The sequence below is a fragment of the Callospermophilus lateralis genome, chromosome 10 (assembly GCF_048772815.1).
Source record: "Callospermophilus lateralis isolate mCalLat2 chromosome 10, mCalLat2.hap1, whole genome shotgun sequence".
Lineage (NCBI taxonomy): Eukaryota > Metazoa > Chordata > Mammalia > Rodentia > Sciuridae > Callospermophilus > Callospermophilus lateralis.
In genome coordinates, this window is record NC_135314.1 from 72,150,575 (window position 1) to 72,168,505 (window position 17,931).

General features: G+C 32.0%; 1 protein-coding gene across 3 annotated transcripts in view; it reads left to right on the plus strand.

The window, feature by feature from the left end:
- Positions 1–17,931, plus strand: part of Cblb (Cbl proto-oncogene B) — a 198,877-nt gene that overhangs the window by 153,601 nt on the left and 27,345 nt on the right. For all 3 annotated transcript variants that reach the window (XM_076867442.2, XM_076867441.2, XM_076867443.2), the window contains exons 12-13: positions 1,403–1,768; positions 9,408–9,502. In XM_076867442.2, the coding sequence (XP_076723557.1) occupies positions 1,403–1,768; positions 9,408–9,502 (461 nt within the window). The remainder of the gene's footprint in view (positions 1–1,402; positions 1,769–9,407; positions 9,503–17,931) is intronic.

Sequence of the window (17,931 nt, forward strand, 5' to 3'; positions counted from 1 at the left end):
AATAGCACTGTAAGTATAGTTATTCTGTAAAATGGATTTAAAAGGTCATTATAGGCATTAAAATAATTTGCATGCTGTTATCAAATGATATTTTACACTCATTTTCATAATGTCATGACAAGAAAAATGTGATGGGAGTATATTTGCATAAGGGCTTAAGGTGTGATAAATTATCACCCATGTTTCAAGGTGACTCAGAAGAGAGAATTATATGTACATTTTATACCCAGAGGAATTAATTACAACAAATTACAATATTTGCAAAGTAATTACATTACTGTTTAATATTAAAGGCATAATTCTAACTCTGTAAATTTAAACCTACTGTCTATTTTAGTTTTATGTGGATTCTTTTTTTTTTCTAAATTTGATACTAAGGACATATTTTACTTTATTAATTGTAAGATTTAAAAACTAATTCTATTTAGTAATATGCTTTATAATCCAAAATTAGTAGGATGTGCAATAATTTTAGCAGTATTTGCTTTTCCTGAATTATAGTTAATTTGGTTTAAAGCTTATATGAAGACCTATTTAGGATGTGACTTAGGATTATGTAAACATATAACATTATTTTTTTTACTGATCTTTCCTAATATTAAAGCACAAACTATTCATTAGATGAACCACATAAATAAAAATCAGATACTATGAATGACACGGAATATGCTTATAGGTAATTCCATTTAAAATGAGATTGATTTATTTTTCCATTTCAAGAGTCCATGAAAAATTCAAGCACTTCTATAAAAATGCTGCTCTATTATTTGTGATATTTTTCTCTTCCCATAATAACTGATTAAGCAAAGAACCAGAACATATTTGCCATGTCAATTCTACTGTATTGTAATAATGAAAACAAAAATTCAAAATAAGTAAAATAATCTCAATGAATTTTGTGGATTCTTTGTGTGTCTCTGCTGAATCCTAGAAATGTCCAAAAAAATGAATTATTGATATGATATTGTAATGTCAATCAAAATGATGATTTTGATCTTTCTGTATTTTCTATAACATAACATTTGCATTTACATTCTCATTTCTTCAAAACTTCTAATGAAATGTATTTATGTAAGTTTTCCGTTTTTTTAATATTTATTTTTTAGTTGTAGTTGGACAAAATACCTTTATTTTGTTTATTTATTTTTATGTGGTGCTGATGATCAAACCCAGGGCCTTGCATGTGCTAGGTGAGCACTCTACTGCTGAGCCACAAACCCAGCCCCAAGTTTTCCATTTTTAAAATTTTTATTAACAGATGACAAAAAGAAATGACTTAGATGTCTATCGAATATTGTTTCTTATAGTTTAGAAAACAAATACAATAAAATAGTAGTCTGGAAGTCTAATTTCATTGCCTGGCACAATTTTTTAGTTGTCTTTTTCTCTTGTGTCTCTTTAGTCTTCTCCTTGCATGGTGAGAAAACAAGACAAACCACTCCCAGCACCACCTCCTCCCTTAAGAGATCCTCCTCCTCCTCCACCTGAAAGGCCTCCCCCCATCCCACCTGAGAACAGACTGAGTCGACACTTCCACCATGTGGAAGGTGTGCCTTCCAGGGACCAGCCAATGCCTCTTGAAGCCTGGTGCCCTCGGGATATGTTTGGGACTAACCAGTTGGTGGGATGTCGGATGCTGGGCGATGGCTCTCCAAAGCCTGGAATCACAGCAAGTTCACACACAAATGGAAGGCACAGTAGAATGGGCTCTGACCCTGTGCTCATGCGAAAACACAGACGCCATGATTTGCCTTTAGAAGGAGCCAAGGTAAGAAATATGCAACATAGCAGCTAAGCATCTACCAACAGGTGGTAGTAGAAGTTTAGGTTGTGTTTTTCAGGAGGTGGGAGGTTTTTTTTTTCCTTCCTAATGTGGACTTTCTTTCAAGTCTTTAATTATCTCCAAGTTATAAATAATTAGAAGCTCATTAAAACTATAACTTAAACAAAGTCAGTAAGAAGGTTCTAAGTAATGATTTAATTTTAGTGTGGAGACGCTAGACAATTTGCCAAAGATTTTTTTCATCTTTCCTTATTTCATCTGCCAAAATTTCTCCCATTAATAACTTGGTGGTGGTACACTCAGCACTCAGTTGTATTTTTTTAAACTCTCCCTGTTCTTTCAAAGTTAAAAAAAATATACAATTTTATACACATGCATCATAAATCAGCCATTAGAATTTGTTGTTATATAGAACATTACACTTTAGGCAGCTGGGTAAAATGAACTTTTCACATAATTTAAAATTATGAAACCCAGTTCACAAAAATAAGCTGTTTCCCCATAAAACTGAGTTTCTCATACTTGTTGAGTTTTCTCTTGAGTATCTTAAGGTATCCTTACACTTATCATTTACATGTACAGGAAAGAATTTAATTGTTCAGAGACCTGAAGAGGCAGCAACAGAAGTCAAGAGTATAGAATTCTTCATAGTCCCTTGGTGAACCTGAACTTAATGATTACTTTTATTTACTTCCATTATATTTTGGCTCTAAGATCTGATCATTGCCATCTGTGTCCACTGGAAGAAGATTTGCCTCTTTGGAAATGTATAATATTAAAGTGACCCTATCTCCCTTAATTATAAATGGTTGTTTTAGGGTATGTAGTCTATTTCTTTAAAGTAATTTTTTAAAGTTGATGAATTCATCATTGGTGAGTTCATCTTATATTCAGGAAACAAGGAACAAGTGTGAGATATGACATGTATTCAGTTCTTTGGGGTTGTGTGTGTGTGTTGGTACAGTGATAATGCAAACTGCTTATAACACTATATCAGTGATATTCTAGGGCAGCCAGGATAGGAAGAATCAAAACTCTCAGGTGCACATTCTAAACAAAACGAATGGAGTAGTGGTGGTTTCCTGTGCCTCTGCCAGTTACTCAGTTTGGTACTGGTATTCCCTACTAAGAATATGAGCATTTCTAAAGGTTTCCTGGAGGTCACATAAATGTAATGCAAGTGTTAAAAGAAAGCACTCAGAAAAGCAATTTGATAACCCTCTTTGAATATAAAGAACCTATACTCAAAAAAATTTCTCCACTTAAGAGTCCTAGCTGGAGGTACTTGCTGTTATTTTTTAAAAATCTGCCTTAGTCTCTGTTCATTCATTGTCTTGAGAAGAGAGTTGGAACAAGTTTAAATGTGAATAAACTGGTCATACTTCAGCAGCATGTTATAATGTATTTTCTGAGTGGACTTCAGAAACACTTAAAATATAATAATTATCATAGCCAATTCATTGAAGACCTCTTGTTTCAGGGTTCTTTCAGAAAATATGTTATATTGTTTTAATACTAATATAAAGCTGCCCTTGTAAGCCCTACAATACTGGCTGTTAATATTTTATGAGATGTTATAGTTTCAAAAATTGGGGTACAATTTCTCAGATTACAAATATGAAATTTATTTTATTAACTATAGGTATGAAAGATAAAATGGTGATTTCACTTATAAAGATTTCTTTCAGCGATTTTCTGAATTTTCATCTTCTGATCATTGATGTAGATAGTATACCAGAGAACATTGAGTGAAATGCAAAATTTCTGTCTCACTCAGAACTGGATTTTTAATCTTTAGTTTAATCTAAATTACCCTCATTAAGATTTCTTAAGATGCAATCTCATATATTGTATGTATTAGTACTGTAGTGTTTATATCCTGAAACTTAAATTTAGGTTACCACTGAAATTGATGTTTCCAACCAAATTAGACTTCTTAAGATACCTAATTTTGACCTTGTTGGTTGACTTCTAATGTAGATTATTAAGAAGGATTTATATATATAGTTAATGCATTAATTGCTATAAAACAGAACATGTCTCCTCTTTTATTATCTTTATGAGGGAAAAGTGGTTCCACTTTTATTAGCCCACAGGGAATATCACAACTTACATAAAGTAGAAAAGACTGAATTCCTCTTCTTATTTCTTTTTTGGGAGACACAGAGGCTGACTTTAAGTAACAACTGACCCAAGACTGAGTTAATCCAGGATCTTGTAGCTCTCAGTTTCTGTGATCCTGGGTTGGAATCTGTTACCAGACTCTGAAACCAGATGTGAGTTTCACTTCCTGCTCTAACATTTGCTGGCATTGAGGTTATGAGCAACTTACTTCATCTTTACCTGCCCCCAACCCCATTTATTTTAATCGCTTTATAAAGTGGAATAATAGTAACATGTGGTATCTTGGAGACTAGTTAGCCTCCAAATACCTAATTTCTCATACCTAGGGATTCAGGAATAAAACTGAAAATAACAGCCAGATGTAGGATATCAGAATAAGTTGTAACAGCTGACATTTTCGTTCAAATAGTTTCTTCTTCCTCTTCCTCCTCTTCTCCTCCTCTCCTCCTTCTCCTCCTTCTCCTCCTTTCCTCCTTCTCCTCCTTCTCCTCTTCTCCTTCTCCTCCTTCTCCTCCTCCTTCTGCTTCTCCTCCAAAATCATTGTATGTTTTCCCCTCTATTTAGCATGGTTTTGAATGCATACTGGGGAAGGACTCAATAATTTGGTTACCATTATTACAGTATTTTAGCTAATGATAGAGGCAGAAGCCTAGATATCTGCTAGAGTAGGAAGTGGATAGTTGAAGGACAGAGGATGAGGGAATTGGAAGAAGAAGATGTTCAGAATACACAGGGTCACAAACAGATTTTTAATGTATCTTGCTGACTCTGGCCTTCAGAGAATGGCAAATAAAGTTTAAAATATAGTTATCTATTTATCTTTATAAGAATATTAGTTTGAAACAGGCAGATCACAGATAATAAGAAAAGTAGACAGATGAAAAGAAATGAGGATAATTTTGTTTTTAAAAGAGACTACTAATTTTAATGAAAAGGGCTCTTCATACCTAGTGCACAGTTTGTGAGGTTTTGTTTATTTTGTTTTATTTTATCAGAGGGACAAAGGTGTGGAGATTTAGATATTTGAAGGCTGACTTATTATCTTCACATAACCCATTAATTGCTTTAAATGTCAGCAAATACACTTTGGGGGACAAATAGTAAAATTACCATTGTTGTTATTTGAGGTTTAGTTGTTTTCTTTAGGGATAATACTTCAAATATCACCTTCCATTTTAAAGATAAGAAATCTTAGATAGGTCATAAAAGGGTAAATAAAAGATAAATGTACATATGGAATCACACCAGGGGAATTTTGAAATTATTACCTATGTGTGGGTAAGCTCCGCCTGGCACACACACACCATTATCTGCTGTCTGTGTGCTGGTTCCCATTGTCCACTAGAGCTACTGGCCTTTTTAATTTGCATCCACTTTCACAAGATAAATGGTAAGGAGAGTTAGAATAAATTAAATTCTAATTTCTCTACTTGCTAATTATAGAGAGCTCTGAGGAAAACAATACAAAAGATTACAAAAGATTAAAAAAAAAAAAAAGAAAAGAAACCTAATTCATACTCCAAATGAAGTGTAAGAGTTTTCCATGATGTTCATTCACTCTCTTTTCTCTTCCCTCTCTCACCTAGCATTATGAAAAGCTAACTAAGTTAATACTTTAATTTTAACACAAATCTACAAGCTTAGAGTTGTTAGGGTTATTTATCTTGTTTTATGCTAAGAGTTCCTTTCCTGTAGCAATATTTCCATTCTCTGCAATTTTCAGATCCTAGCCACATTATAAACCTGTTCCTTAATAAACTCCCTGTTAGCTAAATATTGAGTGTTATTATTGTTGTTGTTTTTTTTACTTAATCTAAGGTGAAAATATTGGAACTAAAATATTTTAAAATATGATAAAAACTTGAAATTTATCTATTACTTCTAAATGTTAACATTGTCCCCAGCTATCATTGTTTGTTCGCTTAAGAGATTAAGGATACTGCTGTATCTTATGTGATAAAAACCATCTTTAACTTGTCATGTTACTTATAGTGACATTGTTCTAAAGATGACCAACCTAATGTATAATAATCTTTTGAAGATGTTGCCAGATAAGTGCATCATATGATCACTCCCTTTTGAGATTGTGGCTTTTTGTACTTTTGATGAAGAGGCATGTGTTAATGAATGACCTTTAACTTATCTGTAAATGTCAAATGCCATCTTTCAAAATATAAGTCCTCTGATTACACTTATCTCCAGGGTCCCAAATGTTTTAACCTTCTGTTTTGGACAGTATCTGAGTCATAAAAAAACATTTTGAATGTCAAAATTAGGATTATATGATACCTAGAAACATGAAAAATATGAATGTAGGATAATATAGATTTATAATATATTATTGACCTAGACTATAGTTCTTCTACAAACCTAAACTTTCAGTAATGTATTCTTATTCCTTCAACTTGATTCAGCTATTTAGGTACTTAGGATGTTCCAAACACTATGGGGAATACAAAGATGAATGAAGCATATTCTAGTGAGGACAAAACAGGTATGTGATTAAGTGAAGTGGTAAGGCATATGGGAAGTATCCATAAAAGGAAACATGAAATTCAGAAAGGCAGCATAGAAAGAGAAATAAAGAAAGCTACATTCAAGAGGGTCACTGGCTATGGACATTTAAAGATTGGAGCTTTTTTTTTTTTTTTTTTTTTTTGTAGGCATGACAGGAAGGAATACACAGAGGTGGAAAAATACATGTAGTGATATAAGGTGGATTTTGGGTGGAGCATAGGGCATACAGAGAAGAGGCAGGTGATACAAAACTGTGGCTATGTAGGTTGAATCATGTGGAGGCCTTGAATTCTTTTTCATAAAGTCATCTTAATTCTGTAGGCAGGAAAGAGGTTTTAAAGTTGTTTTGGCAGAAGAATGATAGGATCAGTATTATGAATGCCAAGCATTTAAGTCATTAGTATTTCCAGTGGAATTTTGGTAGATTTGGGACAGTGCGCTAAGAAGGCAGACAAAGGATATTTCCTTAGCTGAGGCAATGACTTTTCCTTGTGATACTATTACTACACAGATTTGATAAATGATTGTTTGTTTACTATTAGCAAACAGTTTTTCAGAATTCTAAAGCACATAAAATATTTATGTTTAGCTCCAGGAACTTGTGATGTACTGCACCTCCCTCAGGTAGTGGTAGCTATGCCTGATTTAATGAGATGAATGAGGTGGGTTCGTGGATTTCAGAATGATGTAGTGCTACATTTTGCTCTCCAACCACTATCAAAAAATGTGTGTGATCACTTTAGTTGAATGGAAATATGAACTTCACTTTACTACTATACATTCAGACCTTTATGTAATCTCGGTTTACTGATTAGGAGGAATTCAGTGCATATTTTAGAAGGAATTTATAGGAAGATGAGCCATTAAACAAATTACATAGATTTTCCAAGAGTGTTTCAGTAATTCAGTGATCTTCTAGCTGCACCAGAGGAAAGCCATTTCATTGGTTAGTTCTTCTATTAATAAGGTCAGTTAAGCCAATCAAGTCAGTGTTCATTTAATCCCTACTCGGTGTAAAGCACCTAAAGAAATGTGCCGTAAAAGAAATTTAAGAGTCTTTTTTCAGTGTAGTGTGAATTCTTGGCCATAAAACATGAATATATAAAGAATAAGCAAAATATCATTAGATGCCAAGCACTAAATGAATGTTTCAGAAAAAGCGCGGTGACATTTCAGAGTCAAGAGAAATTTTTTAGTCACTGTATATCAATAACAGTATCTTTAAAGTAATTAAGTGAATGTGCTATTTGCACTTTGAAGTATATTAACTGATTATTTCACAAAATTAATTTCCTCAATTTATTGCCTTCACAAAGAAAGAGTTACTTCATTAACTGTACTTTGTGGTTCTATCATTGATACACTTCACTGCCTGTTTGAGTTCTCTTTATGAAGTTTAATGGGAATACATAAAAATATTTTGCAAGCTCTGATTAATACATTTATTCTGTCATTTACATAATGCACACAATGAAAGCATTTTTAATATCAATAGATGATGGAATGTATTAGATTTTGTTTCAGGTATGTTCTCAGTGTTTTGATTATAAAATTATGGTTGGTTTATTGTTAAATTAGCTCTAATATCACAAACTATCATTTTCCTATGTCCTTTTTATTTGATTGTGACTGAAATTTTATTATGTATATACATGTTAGATACTTTGTTCTGAAAGTACAGATTATTGCATGTACAATCCATATTTAATTTTCCAGGATTCATTTTAAATGTATTTGTGACAGAAGCAAAGAGATTTGATTGTAGAAATCTTAGCATTATATTTACTCTGGAAGCTTGCAAAGAGCTCCAATTAAGAATGACTTCAAATGCCCATTATTATAGTGAGTATTTGTGATTTGATATATGTAGTTATCAGTTAAAAGGCATTTTTTATGGTAAAGGATCTCATTGAACTATGCAATGATTAATATCTGTTAGAAAATTTCTTCTATTAAACTTCAGAAAACTTTGCCATGTTCTGTTATTTGGCATATAGTCAAAACATTCATGATAAAATCACATTATTTAAATTGATATATTCTGTCATGCTATCAGTATAGTATATACTGATATATCTAATGAGGGAGATTTCAAAAAACAGAAATAGGAACTAAAGACTAGGGCCTGGTTTTTAGAGTGAAAAACTTTAATGCTATAACGTTAGGTTTTATAGTTTTTGAAATGCAAACACTGATTAATTTAAAATGTGTTCATTTAACTTGTTTTCTTTCTTATTTTTAGTTGATAAGTAAGGGTATGGATTTTTCAATTTTGAATTTTAAGCTTCAACGCTATTTTAGAAGTATGACAGAGGAAAAAGTTAAGTCTAGATCCTCGATTGAATTACCTTTAACTGTTGAAGTTATATTATATCCTTTTTGCCCCACCATTAGTCTGCCTTTTATATATGAAGTAATAAGAGTTTACAAAAGAGATACATGATAAAAATCTAATTATTACTTTCAAATCTTAAAATATATTTAATCTTTTCTTGTGATAATGTCTTTGCCAAATTATTTTCTCCTGTAAAAGGCAACTTAAAAGTTGCCCTAATTTCAAGTTGTCAGAGTAACAAAGAGCAGTTGTTCTGACACTTCCTGTAATGTGTACAGGAGAAACCTGGAAATCAAAATTTTCTAACTGGAGTAATGACTTCCTGTCTCTCCATGGAAGCCATGAGCAAGTTAACAATCGTGGCTTGTACTCACAAACTGGAAATCACATAATAGTCCCTCTCAATTATGCTTAAGAGTCAAATTTTTTTCTCTTTTTCTCTCTCTCTTTAAATCTAACCTGCTGCTACTTTGGGTAAGTGGTGAAACATCACTGTGATGCTACTGATTACACTATTAGTGTATCTAAATACACTATTATATTTCAGAAGTTTAAAAAAATTGGACATGATATAAATCTTCCTAAATTCTAAGATATACTCTTGTTTTAAATTCCTTCAGTAGTTAAAACCACCTGATTTCTTTTCAGGTCTTTTCCAATGGTCACCTTGGAAGTGAAGAATATGATGTTCCACCTCGGCTTTCTCCTCCTCCTCCAGTTACTACCCTTCTCCCCAGCATAAAGTGAGTTTTATTTAATTTGGAGATCATTTGTCCATACATATAAATACAGGATAATTGTGGTTTTGAGGTTCTCAATGCAGAAATGACACAACAAATAGGAATCAATAATGGAAAAATAATCCAGTTACAGTTATAAACTCACGTACCAGAAATCAAGATTCTTCCCATTTCTAAGCTGGCAACTGAGTCTCATCTTCTATAAGTTCATCTAATCTCTTGAGATTGTGCATAGGAAAATGGGGCCAGAAAGCTAAATATATCCTGTATTCAAGAAGAGGGTAGGGCAGTATAGGGAGCTGTCTTTCAGTTTCTCTCTCTTCCTCAGAGGCATCACATTTTATCCCTATTCTACAGTTTGACATCAGAAAATAGTCTCCATTTCCTCCAAGTTTCCTGTTTCTCAAATCCATTCAGTCCCTAAGTCCTGCTGATTATTCTTTTGGAGTTTTTTGTATTCAACTAATCTTCCTATTCCTGCCTTTGTCTGGCTGGACTCTGAAAGAGCCTTCTATCTGATCATCTCATGTGGTCACAGAATTAGCATCAGTGGATTTAAAGCTAGAAAATGAGTTAATCTGGGTGTCTCATTTGAAAAAACGGAGATATAGAGGCACACTTAACACTTGAGTGATTTGAGTGATATGATCCCAGTTTAAAGTCAAGCATCCAGCTCTCTTTCTCCTGCTCTGTTCACTGTAGCTAATGTCATTTAATTCTGCTTTCATCAGATCTCTTTCCCACTTCAGAACCACCATTGCTTCTCCCTCATTTCTCTCATGCTATCCGTATATTCTTCAGATATGTAAGATGCAACAGAATTTTATCCAACTAAAAACTTTTCCAGCAATTCCTAACATTTGCTCTGTAATTATGTCTGTATGATTTTTTTTTTCTGGCTTCATGAGTTTTCTATTTGTTCCCTCTTATTCTCTATCTTTTTAGAAACTTCATCCTTAATGTCCTTGTCTCAAGCTCTGTTTCTTGATGAAAACTTCTGTGACTACTTCTGTTTAATGATTAAGACTGATTTGTACTCTTTTGTTTAGTTCTGTACATTTCATCATATGTTCTGCTATTTTGTTTTCTAATTTTAAAAAGATAATAAAGTTTTGAAGTCCAAACCCTTGTCTGTATTCTCCAATTCTTCCCTGGAGAATTCTCAATTGTTGATTGATTGATATTAATTTTGTCTTCTGAAGCCCTCATTTCTAATTGAAAATCTTAGCTTCTTAGCTCCTTACTCTGTAGTCACTGAACTCCCACTACATATAGAAAAAGAAGGATAAGCTAAATCTCAGTCCCCAAGAAATTTACATTCTACTTTAGAAAATAAAATTAAATATATGAGATCACTAGAGAAAATTCGTCACTAAATGAAGTAATACAACTTGTTAGTTTCAGAGATTTTGAAGGAGAATCTCTTGTAGGCTGTGTAAGTCAAAGATGTTTCCTAGAGGGTACAGTCATGTCCAGAGTCATGAGGAATGACATAATTGGATAAGGTACTATATGAGGGAAAACATGAGTGTAAACTTGAGAGCGTTCAGGGTACAGTGGGACATAACTACTTGGATCATTTTTCAGTGGAGACTTTCCTTGGAGCTGCCACATATTCATCAGACATGGTAGCAGAAACAATTACACATGTTATGTGCAGGGAACTGAAAAATCAGTGCATACACGTGATGGTATTCTTGTCCCAAATGATATCTATGTATATTTTATATAATAAAACATCTAAACTTAGTTTTCTCTGTTAATTCAAACAACTTCAGAAAATGAGGGAAATGAAATCTTCAATTAAACTTTCACATTGCTTATTAAATTCATATTGCCAAGTGTGATAATAGGTAGAGGTTGTAGTTTGCTTCATTAGTACTTAATATTGTACCTGCTTCTCCTGTAAGTAAATCAAAAGTAGCAAAATACTGTATTTTACTGATATTTTTCTAATACTTTAGTTTGTCAGATCAGCCATCTCATTATGCTTTCTTCCCATTTACTCTTGATGTTTTCCTCAAAAACAATTCAATTGTTTTACCTAGAGAAATATTTTAATGATGCATATTTAACAGCCATTAGTTTTCTATTTTGCATGCTGCAAATTAGCCATATTAGTAATAAGTGTGTTAGATTTTAATGGCACACTTATTTTTTCATCATCTTTTTGTTTTTGATGCCATAGGTTGCAGTTGTTCATTATAGGAAGTTTGTAAATTATATTAAAGAAACAACACATGTGTATACCATATATATCAATGTCCAAAGTTATCATTTGGACAATTTTAAATTTAGACATTTTTAACACCAGTTAGATAGTATTGTAGAGATAATTTCATGCCCTCCTTTGCCACAAACATTAATATAATTATAAGCATTTTTCTTAATTGTTTATGCACTATTTATTATGAAACCAGCATGGAATTCTGAAGTGAATAATAGAATAAAATCAGACTGGTTTCTGGACTTTGCTTTAGTATGAAGTATTTTTCTTTCTGTGAAGAAGGTAAACTTCTCTGGACCTTACTTTCTCCATCTGATTAATCAGAGGATCAGTTTATCTTAAATAATCTCTCAAATCCTTTTAAGGGGCCACCTCTTAGGTTCTACATAATATATTTTTTAAAGTTTATTTATGGTGCTAATTATATAGAAATTTTTGAACATGAATGTTCATTTATACCTGGTTGATCACAACCCTTTCCTGAAACCAGTATAAATTGTATTAATAGCTAATGATAATATTATTATTAATATTATTATAACATCGGATATGATCATTATCATCATTATTTGTCTGCTTTGGCTTCATTAGAGTCTACAGCCAGAGTACAATGATAATATACCCTTGGTTCTGGAGGGTCACAGAGCAAAAAAGTCTTAGCAAAATTTCACTTACTGAAGTGGGGATGGTGGACATTCAAGTACCCATTGCTATGTTAATGTGTTTTCCAAACTCAGACTAAAGCAAAATCTTACAGTTATCCCACATGTTGACAATCTCAAGGTTAAATTTCAGAATATCAAAGCTAGCATTTAGCTTTTAATCTATACTACCCTGTTTTATATTTATTGAAGTGTATTTGTTAAATATTTGATACTGTTACTGTCATCTTCATTTACTTAATGGTAGAGGATAATCTGTGATGAGGTTTCCTTTCTGGCCAAACTTTGTATGACTTATAGGACTTTCAGAGGTAATTTATGTTGATACCTATAGTAATATAGAATTTATTTGTAAAAAACATATGAAGTTGTAAAAGTGGGCAGAAATTATAATTATTTTATAGGTATTCTTAATTTTTTGAAATAATGTTTTTTCATGATGGTTTCTATTTATTTTTTAGAGGAGGAATAAAAATATTATATGAATTATTTTTACTTTGCTTTTCATATTATGTATTTACTAATTTATATTTATGTTGAAATATTTGATTATTTAAATTAAACTAAATGAAACTCTGGGCATTATATATTGGCAGATTAACAGATATTATTAAAGCAATAGTAGAGTTTTTACTTCTAGATAAGATAATGTTCTAGAGTGCTAAGGAATATAATTTCTTTATAAGAATTATTTTTCTTGTATCTTGTCATTTAGAAGTGTGGACCTTTCAAATTCTGGCATGTTTATCAAAGGTTTTCAAATATCTATGAATCAGTATTATATTTGGCTTATGTTTTTTTTTAAAAAAAGAGATGTTATTATTGATTAGTGTTATGCTTTTTTATAAACAGATAAGGTACTGATGTTTTAGGATCCATGAATACAGAATCCAAATTTTGTGTCAGTATTCCATTTTCATCTCCTTGCTGTTCAGCAAGCAGTTGGAGATTCAGCAAGAACAAGATAAAATAAAATCCTCTTTGGAATTTATGGTCTCATTAAGGAGAACAGAAAGTAAACAAATAACTATATTGTATCTTGTCAGCTAGTGACTCTTAGGAGGAAAAATAAGCCCAGAAAGGTAAATAATGACAGAGAGTTCTTACTCTCAATGAGGTCCTAAGAAAAACCCTTCTGAAAAGGTAACATTTAAATCGAAACACCTAAAAAGAAAGGAGCCAGCTGCCAGAGTATTCATGTCAGGTGTTGACACAGGACAGAACACAAGTTCAAAGTGACTTCAGATCTAGTCAGTTAAATTGCTTATAATTAAAGCTTATCTGAAAGCTTAATTGTATATCCACTGACTTTTCTCAATATCATGAAAGAACCTTCAAAAATAGCATATATATTTAACTCATTTTAATATTTTTTGGGAAATGATTTATATGTGGCAATCATGCAATAATCATTTCAGTTATTGCTGTCTTTTGTTTTCCCTCTTCTCTGGGTTATGATCTCCCTGAGTTAGGTATGTTCCTTGTTTAGTTTGAAATACTGTAGCACAAGAAATGTAGAATAATGTTTATGACAAGTCCTCAAGATTCTGTTTTAATTAAAAATAATATATTACTTTACTTTTAAATATTATTAAATGAAAAGAGATTCATATGTGTAGAAAACAAGCAAAACAGTATCACAATTTCTGCATTGCAAAATGTTTCTACAAATGATTGATCTTTTATTGCTTACTGGCTTGCTCATTTCTCTATTAGCCATTCATTATTTTTGTCTAAAAAGCTTGTAAGTGCTCAGGTACAAGCATACCATTCAAATCTTCAGTGGACCCAAAGGCCCTAAAATGTTTTGTAATTCAAGACAGAAGAGTAACATAGTTTAGTCTTTAGAAAACACAGCATCAATGAATGGTCATGTATTAAATACACATTATGGAAAGATTAATTGAGGTTTAAAGAAATCATTGAATTTAAGGGTCAGTGTAACAGGAGTTTCACATATACATAATAAAATGGATGTTTATGCTTATTTATTTTTCTGGGAAAGCTAAGGAGTAATTGAGGTGTCAGAAATTACTCAATTTAGGAAAGAAAACTACTTGGTAAGGGTGATGTTCAAGATATAAATTACAAGGATTAAAGCTGATAGAGAAGTTGACCCCTCAGATTATATGCCTCACCCCAGGAATATGAAAATGAATATGAAATGCCCTGGAGGAATGCATTTGTGAGTCTTTAGTTTTGAAATGTAAAAATTTCTGATTAAGTACAACATTATAAAATATCTCCTGAGCATTCATGTTTCTTGGTGTATTCCAATGAGCATATGTAGACAATGAACATGTTAGGAGAAGGCTTCAATAACTAATACGCAATGAGAATTCAATAAATGTACAGGTTGGAGGGAAGATGGTTTTGCATGTTTTAGAGAGTATATCCCTATGTGTTGCTAGAATCTTAACTCAGGAATGAGAGCAACCATAACAGAACACAGGAGCAATGTATGATGATAATATAAAATTAGTGCAATAACAGATGTAAATGGCAGCATGCTTTAGTTGTTCCCTTTAAGTTGGAACCAGCCAAATTTGATTTGTCCTTAAAATTTTTCATTAGATAAATCAAAAACTGAAATTTTCCCATGTTCCATAAGCTAGAATTCTTTTATCCTGCCAAAGAAATATATACATGAGGAAATAGTGAATAATTATAAATCTAATTGTTTTACCAATTATTTATTTGCAAGTAAAATTGAGCCTACTTTTTTGAGTTATTGAAGGGGGAAAAAGTTCCACCTGCAATTACAAATAGGGTAATTTTCTTAATTTCATTTTTTTATTTGGTGCTGAGAATCTAACCCAGTGCCTCACACACATTAAGCAAGCACTGTAACACTGAGCCACAATCCTAGCCCACAAATAAAGTTTTTACATGGACTTTATGTTTGATATTTCAGAGAAACAAAGTTCTTTACACTTTTTACCTTTGTCTTCTATTTCCATTTGCAATAGAAACTGCTTTCGTTTTTTCCTTTCAGAACATTTTTTAAATATATTTTATACCTTTATTTTATTTTTTTGTGTGGTGTTGAGGATTGAACCCAGTGCCTCTCCCATGTGCTAGGCAAGAACTTTAACACTGAACAGCAACCCCAGTCCCAGAACATTCTTTAAAAAAATTTAAAGTAATGAAAAAGTGTGCTGGATTGATATTCTAACTAATTGGTTTGTTTTTGATTCAAGCAGAGTATTATAATTGTAGGAAGATTTTATATTGAACAGCAAAATCTGAAACTTTAAAACTTTATTAAAATGGTAATAAATGAGAAAAAATCATTTTGTCATATTTAGGTACAAGTTCCACTTGACATGTTTTTTACATTTCTAAATATAATTCACCAAAATTCATATATAAGTTATCAATCCATAACTAGGAAGTTTTACTAGTAAGTTGTTATTATTTAGTAGAATATCAGATGAGGGTTTTTTTTTCAGAAATGCTTAATCAATTGATTTGCAGCACAACATAAGAGTAGATGAAATTTACATACACAGTATTCTTTGTCATTAAAGGTAACATATAACATTAGCCAAAACAGGTGTTATTTTAAAAATTGTCCATTGACTCAAAATGAAATGCTTCTTTGTAAGCTATTGAATCTTTGGAAGTAACCTACAGATATTAGAACATTACTGACATTGATGTGGTTGTTGAATAGTTGGTCAAAATATTTCCCTTTCCTTTGTGCAGTACATGCTTGTGTACCATAGGGGGGGAAGAAATGATCCATTATGAATGAAAGAATGTGAGAACATGGAAAAGATTTACATAGTACTCATTTCATTTTGTAATAGAACCTATTCTGGTACCTGAGACAGCTAAATTGATGTCTGTGTGCACAAGTGCTTATGTAAAAGTAAAGTTTTAAAACCCTGCTCTAATGCCATTACTATTCTATAGCCCACGTACCTACCTACATTCAAGGTTTAACCTTGGAAGTAACAAGGTTTAACCTTGGAAGTAAATCATAGTCCTTCCTTCAATTGGGAAGGTTGGTTTTGTGCTTTTCTCCCTTAGCTGATTCTTGAGGTTCTTAGTATGTGCTCTGGGCTGTGACAGCAGACCTTCCAACACTGTAACACTGTACTTTCATCTCTCCAATTACTGTCATTTGAATTCTAACATAGCTCTAACAAACGAAAATGCAAATATCATACTGAAAAATTCTTCAAAGGGGTGAAAATAAACTTTTGAAAAATCTTAGGAAAGATTTTTCTTTGAACTTCATAGATTTAACTATATGGTTGAAACTTGAAACCTTTAGGTCTTTCAAAATATCTTCCTGTAATGGGCAGAAAGAACCACCCACTCCCCACCAAATTGTTTTTCTATTCTAACTACCACTAAAGAGAAAATCTGAAATGCTCCAATGTGCAAAACTTTTTGTGCATATGTTAGGAATGTTCAGCTGCCAAAGTTTTTGCAAATGTTTCAAAATTTTTTTAAAATTCTTAGAATACTTCTGTTTCTGGGCATTTCAGACAAGGGATAGTTAACCTAGGGGTAAGAAGAAATCAAAATGAAAAATTCATCTTAGGCTTGATAGTTTTGTGTACCAAAGGCCTCTTGCTCCCTCTACAGAAGGTGCTGCAAAATTGCGGTCTCTTGTTTGGGAATTTTTTGGTTCATTCCTTCTTTAGCTTTCTTTCCCTCCTTCTTCTCCTTTCTCTCTTTCTTGGAAGAGATTTCATCATGATGTCCATGATGATCAACAAAAAAGTTTTGGATCCATATGTATTTCCATTGTCTTTCAATTGGGAAGGTTGGTTTTGTGCTTTTCTCCCTCAAGTATTTTTTTCCGTGGAACCAAAATGGGTTAAATTAAATTCCGTTAGCAACAGTTATGAAAAATAATACTTTTTGTTTTTTGCATTTATTTTATTTTGTTTACCCAAATGGATAAGTAAAATGCTTGAAATTTTCTTTTAGTATTAGGTACTTATTTTATTGACTTTAATTCTCTTTTATTTAGCCCAGGAAATTAAGTTAATAATGTGCTTCAGAGCCATAACAAGTTCCCTAATCTGGTTCTAATTATTCCATTCATTTTCAGTTCTTAGTTGTTGGTGGTAGTTTAAATAAAACTAATAACTTGGATTATCACTTCACCTTACAGTTTTTTTTCATGAAACTAAAGGATTTTCTTCAACTATAGGTAATATTCGCAAGAGAAAAAAAGTTTGACGCTTCTGTGGAGACTACATTAATATATAAAAAACTATGACATGCATATTTTTGTCATCTTAGTTTAATCATTTAAGTTAAACTGGGAAAAAATGTTAATATTTTAATAGCTTTGGTTTGAATATTGTATGTGTTTTCTAACTCCAAGATCTTTTCTTTTATTTGATAGATTATTGTTTTTTTCTCATTGTGCCATTTAAAATTATTAAGTCTGAGAATTTTATAATCTTGTCAAGAAAGTCTTAACCAACTGTTGAAAGTCCTTTCCATTTGTATTTAGTATATGAACAACTCCCCTGATGTTACCCTGTAATTGAAAAATGAATGTAAGTGACCTAGTA